This window comes from Euleptes europaea, chromosome 9 (assembly GCF_029931775.1).
Source record: "Euleptes europaea isolate rEulEur1 chromosome 9, rEulEur1.hap1, whole genome shotgun sequence".
Lineage (NCBI taxonomy): Eukaryota > Metazoa > Chordata > Lepidosauria > Squamata > Sphaerodactylidae > Euleptes > Euleptes europaea.
In genome coordinates, this window is record NC_079320.1 from 43972914 (window position 1) to 43986471 (window position 13558).

Consider the following 13558-nt stretch of genomic DNA (forward strand, 5'->3'; position numbering starts at 1 on the left):
TTTATATCTTGCCCTCCCCAGTCTTAGCCCAATTCATGTTAATCTTTTTTATTGTAGCAAATGGACAATTTTCTTTTGGGGAACATCCAGAGAAGTTGATGGGCAATAGTTTCAGGGTGAACAAAAGTAAAGACTACTCATAAGTAACTAAATTCACTGCCAGCGTACACAGTGATGGCCACAAGGCTCTAAAAGGGGATTAGACAGATGGATGACAGATAGGTCCATCAATGGATACTAGCCATGTTTATTAAAGGGAACCTCCATAACAAAAATGTTTATGCTGTGCCATAGATTTAAAGACACATGTACACACTCTGTAATTCCTAGTGATGGAACAGATTGTGAGTCTAATCTGCCATCTGGGTTTGGTGTAACCACGCGGTCTTCACTTAGTACAGTAGTTACGTGTAAGATCATATTATTTTACGTATGCTGATTATCATAAATGAATTCAGTCTTTTCCAGTTTTTCTTTTCTGTTGTCATCAAAACAAAATAGAGACTCAAGTGAATGAATTAACATAACGTAACATAACGTAACATAACATAACGTAACATAGAGTGGATTGAAATATTGTGTGTATGTTTGTGTGCTGTTTGTTTTTATAGCCCACCTTTCTTACTAAGATTTGAGTTGGCTTACAAGATTTAAAAACAATGCAATCAGACAGCACACATAAAACATGCCATAAACAATGTAGCATTACTAGGATTACAAAATTAGAAAGTGCAGACAAAGACAGTAAAAGATACAATTTACCATAGCAATGCAGTCATGAGGTTACAAAGTAGAAGACAATGTATTTTTTATTTATTTTTTAGATTTTACATGTTTCTGCAAATCTGGGGTGTTGTTCAGGTTTGTAGAAAGATCTGCCTTGCCTGTTCACAGGTCCAGTCACCAGATTTAAGTATCCTCAGATCTGGCTGGCTTCACTATTAGTATATAGAAGTTTGCATGTGCTTCCCTTAGTTTTCCTCACAAATGCATGAAGTACATGATGTTAGAATGTTTGTACTGTGATGAGGATTTGGTTTCTAGTGAGTCTTCTTGGTTTCACAAATTGTGTGTTGGAGCAACTATTTTTTCAGGAAATAACAACCCCACTGCAGTATACCTAGTTCCTTTCTTACAGAGGACGGTATTCAACATTTATCTGATGACTAAAAAGAGACATAATTTTTTTCTCTGTAACATGTACTGAAGAAATGTTGCAAGATTTAATTGCAGTTATGTTGAGAACTTGGTTTTGAATATTTTGTACTCCCTTGTTGGCAAAAATTTCTGAGATTGTTGGGACCATGTATGTGTTTCCCAAGAGGTTTATTTATGACCACACAGTAAATAATAACGAGAAAAATAGTGTTGGGAAGCTCTGATCTCTCCTAAATTGTGTTTGAAACTACATTGTTAAAGAAGGTTGCTTTTTCTTTTCTTCCTGTCCTTCCTTCCCCAACAATGAACAGGAGCATTTGATTGAGAATGAAGTATCAATACTGCGCCGAGTGAAGCACCCCAATATCATCATGTTAATAGAGGAGATGGATACTGCAACAGAGCTTTATCTGGTGATGGAGTTGGTCAAGGTGAGAAGTTTACTGTTATTGAATATGAAGTAATAGAAGGTTTCATGTCCCAGGACCTATGCCATTGTATGGAAAATGATGTAGATGCATCGGTTCAAACAGTCCTCTCCCCTAGCCCACAATAATTCAAGTCACTAACAGTGCAATCCTTTGCAAATTCTCTCCAGTTGAAGCTTACTGATTTCCATAGGATTACACTAAAGTATAAAAGGTAAAGGTCCCCTGTGCAAGCACCGGGTCATTCCTGACCCATGGGGTGACGTCACATCCCGATGTTTCCTAGGCAGACTTTGTTTACGGGGTGGTTTGCCAGTGCCTTCCCCAGTCATCTTCCCTTTACCCCCAGCAAGCTGGGTACTCATTTTACCAACCTCGGAAGGATGGAAGGCTGAGTCAACCTTGAGCCGGCTACCTGAAACTGACTTTCGTTGGGATTGAACTCAGGTCATGAGCAGAGCTTGGACTGCAGTACTTCAGCTTACCACTCTGCGCCACGGGGCTCTTAGGCTCTTACACTGGGGTAACCTTGCATAATTTCTCACCATAAAATATGGCCAACATCCAAATGCACCCATTTCTGCTTCTTGCAGACCCTTTACTATTGGTTCTGAGGTATGCAGTAACGCACACAACCATTACATGTATGTTGCATTTATATGCTGAGTTGTCATGGGGATGCAAATGTAGTAGAAATCTATTTCAGAAATAATACTCTGACTGGAAATTTTAACGTTTAATGTGGCCCCACATACATGTCATACACATTGAATAAATCAATATTTTATTATATCATGTTTCTGTTCAACATAACTTTTTATGGGTTGAGCCCATTATGAATTTTTGCCAGCCTAACAGAAACATTTGTAGAAGCATTTGATACAATTCTAACTAAACTATTATAATTAATTTAGCTTAAGGCATTCTTACATGAACTCGACTTTACACTTTTGATCTGTTGTGCAAGTTAAGTGTGAGCTTCTCCTCAACAGTGAGAAAAGTTGGTGACATTTACTGTCTGGTTTTTCTTTTTTGTTTGTTTGGTCTTTTACAGGGGGGAGACCTTTTTGATGCTATCACTTCCTCCACAAAATACACAGAACGTGATGGAAGTGCAATGGTCTACAATCTCGCCAGTGCGTTGAAATATCTCCATGGTCTCAATATTGTACACAGAGATATCAAGCCAGAGAATCTTCTAGTATGTTGCCTGTCCTTCTCTCACCTCTGTTCCACATTAATGTAAATGCATGCATGTGTTAATAAGCAATCAGGGGTGTTGAGGTGTGTGAATTTAATAATTGTGTGCTTGAACCTAATCACTTTTCATGAAATATTAATAGCCTTTTGTCACATGGATCCTCTTTCTGACATTTCCCAAGTCCTGTCCTTATTTACATTTTGATTGCTCATTGTGTCTTGGGCGAGCAGGATTTCGTTCCTTTTTATCAACAAAGACTTTAAATGCAAACCTAAATAATTTCTTTGTAAGAGCAAACTGGAATTAACAAATATTTCTGAATAGTGCAAAAATGTCTGTTTGCTATTTAGTCTCACTGCACCATTACATTGTCTGTGAAGGAAATTATTATTGGAGTCTGTAAGGAAAACCAAGATTTTACAATGCAGTACATAGTAATAAAATATAGTATATATGTATATAATAAATATGTAGATTGATTTGGCTTTGGTGCTAAAACAGACTAATGTGGTTACTTGTTTTGTTTGGTTGGGTAGTTGGTAGGAGGGATGTTAGGAAAAATCTGGAAAAATACTGCTTTCTTACACACAGGTCTTCATATCTGAATGTTGCAAGTAACAACACTGGCTAAGAATGTTGTGACTGTTTTAAAAATTCTTGGCAATGTTCCTTGTTAGTGAATAAAAAACTTTCACTGTGGGGAAACTTGCACCAAACAAGTTTTGATTGCACACTTGTAGAAGCAAAATATTGTTGTTGATGTCTTCTTTAAAGCAGGAATACTGACATCAGGAACTTAGTAAATTGGACCTGTTAAGGTAATCTGACACTTTAAGCTGTCATTAGTAATCAGGTTTATAAATAGGGACATATGCGCTTTTTGCTAAGAAAGCCTAAAGAGATTACTTGACAGAGGAGTCTTTGCCACAACTGCAGCTGACTTTTACTCACTGAGATGACACAAATAGTTCGTAATGTAAATGATTTCTTACCCTAGAAATATATTTAGTTTCTTGATCATCCAGTTGTCTAATTTGCTTTCACTAGTTCTTCATTACTATATTCAAATAATATAATGGACATATGGTCTGTTTTATGTATAATAGACACTAAAGATTATATTCAGTTAGAAAAGTCAACATTAGAATCATCCAGTGAAAGTCAATTAAAATAAATGAGCAACACAAATAGAAACCAACATTCATCAAACAGTAAACCTTTTAAAAAAGAAGCTGTAAAAACCAGCTTCACGGGTTCATTCACTCCCCACACTGATAACCTGCCCATCCTCCAGAGGGCTCATAAATGAACCAGTGATGCTGCTTTTTAGGTTTTGTGGTTTTTAAAATGTTTGTCACGATAATTCTGTAAGGTAGGTTAGGGTAAAGCAGGGCTTTTAAAAATGGTAGTACTCACCAGTATTGAGTTCCAGTGCCTTTTTGGGGGTGTTCCACACCAATCAATCAATATTTATTAATATGGTCATAGACACCAGTACTGTTGTATGTGTATTTCCATATATAATTATTAAACCTGCTTTATTCTCTTCCTACCTCCCCAGGTCTGTGAGTATTCAGATGGAACTAAGTCCTTGAAGTTGGGAGACTTTGGACTAGCCACAGTGGTTGAAGGACCACTATATACGGTCTGTGGCACACCAACCTACGTGGCTCCAGAAATTATTGCAGAGACTGGGTGAGAATATGTTTTTAAAATGAATTCTCTTTGTCAGTGTAGTTAACCTCATTTATCAAAATGTCTTGGATAAACAGGAATACCATTTAAATTGTTGTATTGATATGGACCAGAATGCAACTCGGTGAGGTCTGAATACCTGATATGTGGATAATTAACATTTTATTATATTCTGCATAATAAAGTCTGAAATTAGAGCCAACTCAATACGACGTTCAGTGTGTCCAAGGGCAAGATGTACCAGTCTTTGCAAAAAAATCCTACCATTGGAGAAATACTTACAGTTTTTAAAAAATAATCATACCGTTACATGCCTGTAAGTCTGAAACCTTAGTATGAAAAATCTTGCAGTATATATAAAAGACATAACATACTCACCTCTTCTTCTTTTGTTTTAGTTACGGCTTAAAGGTGGACATTTGGGCTGCGGGTGTCATTACTTATATATTGCTATGTGGGTTTCCACCATTTCGTAGGTAAGATTGTAAGAAAGGATTGTGTTTTTCCCTACCCACAACCTTCCCCTATTTTTATTATAAATATATTTCCATTCTTTTTCCTATTTCAGCTGGCTTCGTTCCATCTTCATTCCTTCCTCACGTTCAGATAATTCCAATGCCTTTAGTTCATCTGCCATCAATATGTTCAGGAAAAAACAATATGTTTATAGGAAGAGTTCAGTAGATTATATTGTTTTATCAGAGGTAGGCATAATTACCTGCAAGAAACTGGTTTCTCCATCTTTATATTCTTCTTCCTTGAATGTCATGCTTCAGTGTGTGTGTGTGTGTAAAGTGCCATCAAGTCGCAGCTGACTTATGGCGATCCCTTTTGGGGGGTTTTCATGGCAAGAGACTAACAGAGGTGGTTTGCCAGTGCCTTCCTCTGCACAGCAACCCTGGTATTCCTTGGTGGTCTCCCATCCAAATACTAACCAGGGCTGACCCTGCTTAGCTTCTGAGATTTGACAAGATCAGGCTAGCCTGGGCCATCCAGGTCAGGGTCCTATCTTCATAACATTAAGCATGCAAAGGTTGCCCTCTAGCGTTAAGAGCTGGACTAGCATGTTTTGTAATTTTAAGCAGTGTGCTGATTATGATCTCAGAAGCTCCATACATTGCAACATGTATTTAAAACATTCCATTTTAGTAGCTATAAACTTTTAGCTGGTCAAGTAGCTAGACTCACTCATTTACCTTATTGCCTCCGATAAAGGGCTTCCTGGTGTGCAAATTATTCATGCTTCTGCAAGTGAAGGTGGGAAATGGACCCGTGCAGCTGTAAATGATCACATATCCTTGCGGGAAATAATCTCATATTTGAGGGACATAAACATGTTGCTTCATATTCTATAGATTATGGCAACTAGCAATGCTTTTCCCATATCACTTCCATTGAGCAAGGTAGCTTCTGTAGGATATCTATGAAAATACAACTGCAAATGCTGGAAATAATAGATTTATAATTCCCCTTCCAGCGTTATTAGCTTTTTTCTAGCTGCTCCTACGTGCATTGTGAATGAAAATAATTTTGTTTCCCCAGAATTTTTTTCAGTTTACAGGTAGGAGAAGACCTTCATATACCCTTTCCCCTATTTGGTAGTGGAAAGTGCTGTCAGGTCGCAGCAGATTTATGGCGACCCTGTAAGGTTTTCAAGGAGAGAGTCAAACAGAGGTTGTTGCCATTGCCTGCCTCTGCATAGCAACCCTGGACTTCCTTGGTGGTGTCCCACCCAAGTACTAACTAGAACTGATCCTGCTTAGCTTACAAGATCTGACGAGATTGGGCTAGCTTGGGCTATCCAGGTCAGACACGCCCTTATTTAGTTAGGAGCAAATACAGAATACTCCGTGTTCTTCATATGTAGCTAAAGTTTGCAAGTTCAAGGATTCCTTGGTGTTTGTGTGTGTGTGCCTGTGGGCATGGATGATGATAATAAATGTCAGACATTTTATCACACCCTTCCTCCAAGAGATTAAAGATCAACTGTGTGGTAATCCCATCCTTTGTTTCATCCTCGTGTGAAGTAGGTTAGGCTGGGAGATTGGCTGGCCCAAGATCAACCACTGAGATTCATGGCTACATGAGTTGAGCCTATGGCCCGCCCACTAACCTCTACATCAAACGAAGTGACTTGACGGCACTTAACACACACAGTACTGTGGTGCTCATATGAACCTTATTGGATGTGAAGCAGCTAGTAATCTTCCTCTTCTGTCCATTTGTTTTCTTTACACACACATTTCAGATAAATTAAGTCCAGAGTTGTGTAAAAATGAAACAAGGGCAATTTTCTGCAGATCTGGTTAATGGTTATCCAATTTTAAATATGTTAATTTTAACTATTATACTGAATTGTTTTCCTGCTTGCCTTGATCCACAGTGAGAACAATGTCCAAGAAGATCTGTTTGACCAGATACTGGTTGGAAAGCTAGAGTTTCCTTCTCCATATTGGGATAACATCACTGACTCTGCCAAGGTACTGGGTTGTATGAATGATGATGGGGCTTTCATAGAACAACTGAAGAGTTGGAAGAGGCCATACAGGCTATCTAGTCCAACCCCCTGCTCAGTGCTGGATCAGCCTACAGCATCCCTGACAAGTGTTTGTCCAGCCTCTGCTTAAAGGCTGCCAGTGCGGGGGAGCTCACTTCCTCCCGAGGTAGCTGATTCCACTGTCGAACAACTCTCACTGTAAAAATATTTTCCCTAATATCCAGCCAATACCTTTCTGCCCTCAATTTAAACCCATTATTGTGAGTCTTATCCTCAAGCTGCCAACAGGAGCAGTCCCTGCCTTCCTCTAAGTGACAGCCCTTCAAATACTTTCCCCCCTCAACCTCCTCTTCTCCAGACTAAACATTCCCAACTCCCTCAGCCTGTCAAAAGCCTTATTGAAATCCAAGTAAACTACATCTACTGCATTCCCTCGATCCAGTAAGCTTGTCACTCGATCAAAAGGGAATGAGGTTGGTCTGGCAGGACCTGTTGGGGGCAAATCCATGCTTACTTCCCCAGATCACCAAGTTGTCCTTCAGATGCTCGCAGGTTGATCTCTTTAATATCTGCTCCAGCATCTTCCCTGGGACAGAGGTCAAACTGACCGGCCTGTAGTTTCCTGGGTCATCCCTCCTCCCTTTTTTGAAAATTGAGATAACATTAGCCCTCCTGATGAATGTCTCCAGGTTTCTTCCAAAAACATTCTTCCCTGACCTTGAAAGGTGAATTCCATCGTGTGCCAGTAGGTCGTCATCCAGAACACCTAGCCCGTGGTCCAAGAATCCAAATCACTCCTGCCAGCACCGCCAACGCAGCCAGTGGTTCACCTCCCTTATCACCCCGACGCCTTTGGGGACATGCTGCAGCACTCTGAGGAGTCTTGTTAGGGCAGGAAACCACTTTTGTGCCTTTGAATCATATCCTCTTCCCTATGCAGGGCCTCCAGCCTTCTGTTAATAAAATCCTCCCCTTCCTCGATGTCATGGCAAGTAGCAATCCTTTCCTCCAGGCTCCAAACCTTGTCCTCTAAGAGCCCTATCAACTTACACTTCTGACAGGTGAAGTCCATCTTGTCCTCAGGGAGGAAAACAAACATGGTGCACTCCCTGCAGGTGACCAGAAATGGTTCATGAATATCCATCATCACCCTCCTAGTGAATTCTTTCACGCTAGAAATACCTTGGTATGTTAATCTAAGCTGAAACTAACAGAGGTAAACATTGTCTACTAAAGGCAAAAGGAGTAACGAAAGGGCTTGCATTTATGCAACCATCCCTTAAAGCTAGGCTTACTCTTCTCTAAAACTGGCACTGTTGCTGAAAATACAGTGATCTTGTGACTTGTAATATTCATACCCTTTCTCTGTGTTCCTGAATTATTGTTTGTACAGTGTTTCACATTAATCACAATTTCAGATGACACTCTTAACTTCAGTGTCTCTCAGTATAAGTAATTTTTTGTTTTGACATATGTTCATAGTCTTGCCTCAAAAGAAAAGACAGAGAACCAGAGAGGGAGTGTTGCTATGGGAACAAGAAGCAATTAATTTGTACCACTCCCATTATTACTTCTAGCTTTAGTTGTAATTGTTCAGAAAAACTTCACCAGAGTTTAATGTCTGCTTAACATTCCTGTGTTTGTGTTGTCATCTGACCTATGATTAGTCCCTTTTAACAGCTTCGGTGGTTCTGTTATTTGGCAATAATGGACTTATGCTTGGCACCATAGCATTTATGCTGCAAGATCTTTCTAGGGTCCATATTGTCCCCCGTGTTTTTCAACATCTATGTGCTGTGATTTGTGCTGGTCTACAATCATATTAATAAAGAGTGATGATTGAACATCTATGTGTAACCTCTGGAAATGATCATCTGAGAATTTAGAGTGAGCTGCCGCTAATGTGTGAATTGTCAGCCAGCTCTAGTTCTCCCTAACAACTGAGTTAGAGGGGTGTGTGGAAGTCCTTAACAAATACCTGGAGAAATAATGGGATGGGTGGGCCAGTAAACTGAAGCTCAATCCAGACAAGACTGGCGTCTTGTTGGTCAGTGACAAAGCCACACAAGCTCTGAGGAATCAGCCTGTGATGATTGTACTCCCCTGAAGCAGCAGGTACAACTGTTTGGGAGAAGGTAAACTCAGAGGCTAGGAGAAATGAGACTGGAAAAAAAGTTCTTAGCAAAAGTAGTCTCTTGTGTTAATGTGAATATAAACGATGCTTATTTTTTCTCTCTCCTTTTTTCCCCTTTAGGAGTTAATTAGTCTGATGTTACAAGTAAATGTTGAAGCACGATATACAGCAGCTCAGATTTTAAACCACCCCTGGGTGTCAGTGAGTAACATACTTCCTTACACTGCACATTTAGACAGAGCGAATTCTAAAGCAGCTCATGCTGAATTAAAGCCCTACTCTTCTGGACTACAGCTAATGGTGAAGTCCTAGCTTAATATTGTGACTCAGCATGCTGCGAGTTACCCTCACAGTCTTTTCTACAGTGTGTGTTTTAAAATGTTCATAAAGGATAATTCATAATAGAAAACTTGCATGGGCTATATTCGCTGAGTACAGAAGAGGCGTGGGTGGCTAGTGGTTTTTCTGTATCATCTGAAGTTGCTTATAGTGTGATTGCTGTGAAGCAGCAATATTGGCATTTGTAGGCTTTCACCTGGAAGGAAGCCAGACTGGCATTGAGTACTTTCTTTATTCTTCAACAATGAAGGATCAATCAGTCCTCCTAATGGTTGGAGGTAGGATTGTGCAAAAAACGAAACAAAACAAACAATTCAGTAAATTTTGGGTTTGGGTTTCTTGGGCCCAATTTTTGTTTGGTAAACCCAGGAAAAGCCAAATATCCATACCGGTAAAAGTGTATTTGGCTTTATTTCCAGGTTTACTGAAAAAATTGGGCCTATTTTAGTCTGTGGGGATTTTTTTCGAAGCTCCTGTGGGGGATTTTTGGAGGTAAAGTCCCCAAATGTTCAGGTTAGCTTCAAGGGACTCTCCTTCCATGAACCTCGAAGTTTGGTGAAGATTTGGTCAGGGGGTCCAAGTTTATGGGGTCCCGAAGGGGTTGCCCCCCTCCTCCACAGAAAAGCATGGTAAACTTTACAATGCTTTTCTATGGAGGGAGGGGGTCAACCCCTTCGGGACCCCATAAAATTGGACCCCCTGACCCAAACTTTACCAAACTTTGGGTTTCATGCAAGAAGAGTCCCTCTTCTTGCATGAAACCCAACGCTACGCTGCGAATTTGGTGATTCTAACTCAAAATATGCCCCCTGGCAGAATTTTACAAGTACTTACTTTTCATAGTCTGTAAAGAATTGTGGGAAGACTCAGTTTCCCATGAATGCTTGCAATGGGCCTGCACAAAGCGCTTCTTAACCACCACCCCCTTAGGTTTGTGCAGTAAGAGTGCTCCTCTGACAGAGGAAGTGTTTCTTCCATTTGGAGAAACATTCTCATTTAGCAGGCGTGCAAGACTGGTCCCTGGATTTGTGTGTCCTGAAGCCTGTTTTTCTGCATGGGTCTCCTACACATTGTAAAAGGTACTTTCTGCATAATGTGCTGAAATAAATTTGTCAGTTAAAAGTGACACAAGTGTCTGGAAAATCAGTTAATCATGTAAAAACTCTTTTTCTTTTGATCTTGCAAAATGCTAATGAACTAAAGAGCTGCATCACAGCAAATATATTTGATGATCAATATATAGTAATGTTATAGTAGAATTACTAAATTAAGCTTCTTGTTATGCATTCCAAAAATTTTTTAATCTGTATTGCATTTGTAGAATTTTTCTCATACTGAACTACCTCCCAGTCAGAGAGTAGAAATCTCTGGCTGTTACCGCACTTGTATTCCCAGCAATGTATTAAGAGTTTGAAAACGTTATAAAAAATACTGTTTGCACTTTGTTTGGCTCCTTTAGCTGTGAAGACGTCTTCCAACCATTTATAAGCCATGGTATCCAAAAACCCTTTTGTTTTTTACAACATTTTCAAACTCTTAATACATTGCTGGGAATACAAAGTGCGGTAACCCCCTCTGTCCAGACTATCCATCCCACTCCAACCAAAAATAAACGGTTGTGTTAAAATGTGTGTTGTTGTTTTTCTTTTCCTTTAACTAGGATGATGCCTCCCAGGAGAATAATATGCAAGCTGAAGTAACAGGTAAATTAAAGCAGCACTTTAACAACACACTACCCAAACAGAATAACCCAACCGCAGGGGTTTCTGTCATCATGGTAAGCAAATGCAACTTTGTCATTACTTATCTCACTAACCTCAGCCATTTAATGCTCAAAAAATAAAACCGTGTTAAACCCTTCCACTAAAAAAATAACAGTGCATATTCTTCATTGTGTCTGTATCCCCCCCACCCCCTGGATGTGTGGGCATGCACGCGCATTTTTAAGGACAGTACTTGGAAAGGAATTACAGAAATGACTTTCCATATTCAGATTTCTCTGAATAATCAAAAGTTGTTATATACATTTGCTTTCAGAAAACAATTTGTCCCCGTCTATCTTCTGTCAGCATTTGGGCCAGTCATAGCTGACTTTCAGCTGTTACCCTTGTGACTATAATGAGTCTCATAAAATATAGCCTTTTGGCAATGAAGTTCTTAAAGATGATGCTTAAGTTAGGGTCAGTTTCTGTTTGCGCTGCGTCACTAATGTACAGCACAATGGTCACTGACATGCCAATCGGACACCTAAAATCCATTTTAGATTGGAAAGGATAACTTTAGATATGTGGATAGATTATATTGCCTTCTTGTTTCAAGATGTGTTCCTGTTGGCGTGGCTGTGTTTGTGATGCATGACAGCTTTAAATGTAGCTTTCAAAAACTTTTAGCACCAAATACAAGAGCAGAAGGAAGGCAAAACTATTTTAGGCTGATACTGTTGCTTGCATTTTGTTTGACAGTTTGACTTGACAGTCTGAGGAACCTCAGAGCTTCATATATATTGTTGAGGCTATGGATAAACCTGAAGCAGAAACCTGGTATCAAATACATTGTTAAATAGAATGATTTTAAATTCTAACTCTTAGCTGCTCTCCAGTTTGCACATCCGTTTTAAGCTTGCCTCCAGTCTTCAGAATAATGTAGCTTCTGGCTTTTTGTTGGTGTGGAGTTTTCTAATTCTCTGGCCTGCTCATTTTGCTTCCAGTCAATGAAGCATACCCCATACACTAGTTTAACTTCCCGTTTTCTCTGCCTTATCTCCTTCCTTGCTCATAAAGGCTGCAATCCTAGGCATACTTACTAGAAGCTAAGCCACACTGAATTCAGTGGGACATACTCTGAGTAAACATACAGAGGGCAAGCTGTTTGGTAGTAAGTAGAATGGGATCTGTTTATCTTTTTAATCTGGTCACTTGCTGCATTAATTAGATGGGAATCACGAGAGAGGATAATTTCTGAAGAGACTCACCAAATAAATTCCATTTTTGTTCAAAAACAGCTTTGTTCATCCTCCCATTATAGAATCATCGAGTTGAAAGGGACCACCAGGATCATCTAGCCCAACCCCCTGCCCAATGCAGGAAATGAACAACTACCTCCTCCCCCCCACATCCCCAGTGACCCCAACCCTCCCCCCACCATGCAGGATCCCACAATCAAAGTACTCAGGACAGATGGCCATCCAGCCTCTGCTTAAAGACCTCCAAAGACGGGGACTCCACCACCCTCCGAGGTAGTGCATTCCACCATCGAACAGCCCTCACCGTCAGGAAGTTCCTCCTTAATGTTTAGGTGGAATCGCTTTTCTATTAGTTTAAATCAATTACACCGTGTCCTAGTCTCTGGAGCAACAGAGAACAAGCTAGTTCCCTCATCAACATGACATCCCTTCAAATATTTAAACATGGCTATCATGTCTCCCCTCAACCTTCTCTTCTCCAAACTAAACAAACCCAACTCCCTAAGTCTCTCCTCATAGGGCATGGATTCCAGACCTCTGACCATACTGGTTGCCCTCCTCTGGACACACTCCAACTTGTCAACATCCTTCTTAAATTGTGGACACAGTATTCCAAAACTGGACACAGTATTCCAAGTGAGGTCTGACCAATGCAGAATACAGTGGTAGTTACCCGCTAATTAATTTTGACAAGTATGAATTAGCAATAGTAAACCACAGGACACTGCAGAAACTGGGGGGAAATCAAAAGTCCTTTACCTCTAGGGCTCATGTTTATTACAAAACCCATGACATTTTAGGCAAAACCAGAAAATAAATGTTTAAGCGGAGGACATGGACTATGTGTATAACACAGTTACCATCACATTTGTTTCACTTCTGTGGTAAGCATCCAGTTTCTGCTTCCAACCCATACAGATATCTTCACTGAATCCTAATTCACTTCCATCCTTATGTTGCAAAAAACAAACAAAACAGAAAACCTTTTTTCCAGTGAAATTTTGGGGCAAGGCAGATAAAGCCCTCATGTGGTAGAATAATGAAATTACATTTAAAAGATGGGTTGCTGCTGTTACTTGTGTTTTTTTTTTTAAATGGCATAACAATGTACATTGAAATAATTTTAGTGCTGCTTTTTCCAGAA

General features: G+C 39.8%; 1 protein-coding gene across 2 annotated transcripts in view; it reads left to right on the forward strand.

Moving 5' to 3' along the window:
* Nucleotides 1-13558, forward strand: part of DCLK2 (doublecortin like kinase 2) — a 99684-nt gene that overhangs the window by 82740 nt on the left and 3386 nt on the right. Inside the window, exons 10-17 of one of the 2 annotated variants that reach the window (XM_056855504.1) lie at nucleotides 1470-1589; nucleotides 2641-2787; nucleotides 4349-4482; nucleotides 4881-4958; nucleotides 6866-6962; nucleotides 9234-9314; nucleotides 11113-11229; nucleotides 11915-11994. In XM_056855504.1, coding sequence (XP_056711482.1) covers nucleotides 1470-1589; nucleotides 2641-2787; nucleotides 4349-4482; nucleotides 4881-4958; nucleotides 6866-6962; nucleotides 9234-9314; nucleotides 11113-11229; nucleotides 11915-11932 — 792 coding nt within the window. In that variant the 3' untranslated portion in view covers nucleotides 11933-11994. Of the gene's footprint in view, nucleotides 1-1469; nucleotides 1590-2640; nucleotides 2788-4348; nucleotides 4483-4880; nucleotides 4959-6865; nucleotides 6963-9233; nucleotides 9315-11112; nucleotides 11230-11914; nucleotides 11995-13558 lie in introns of those variants that run through there. The other variant, XM_056855502.1, reaches the window with a different exon arrangement.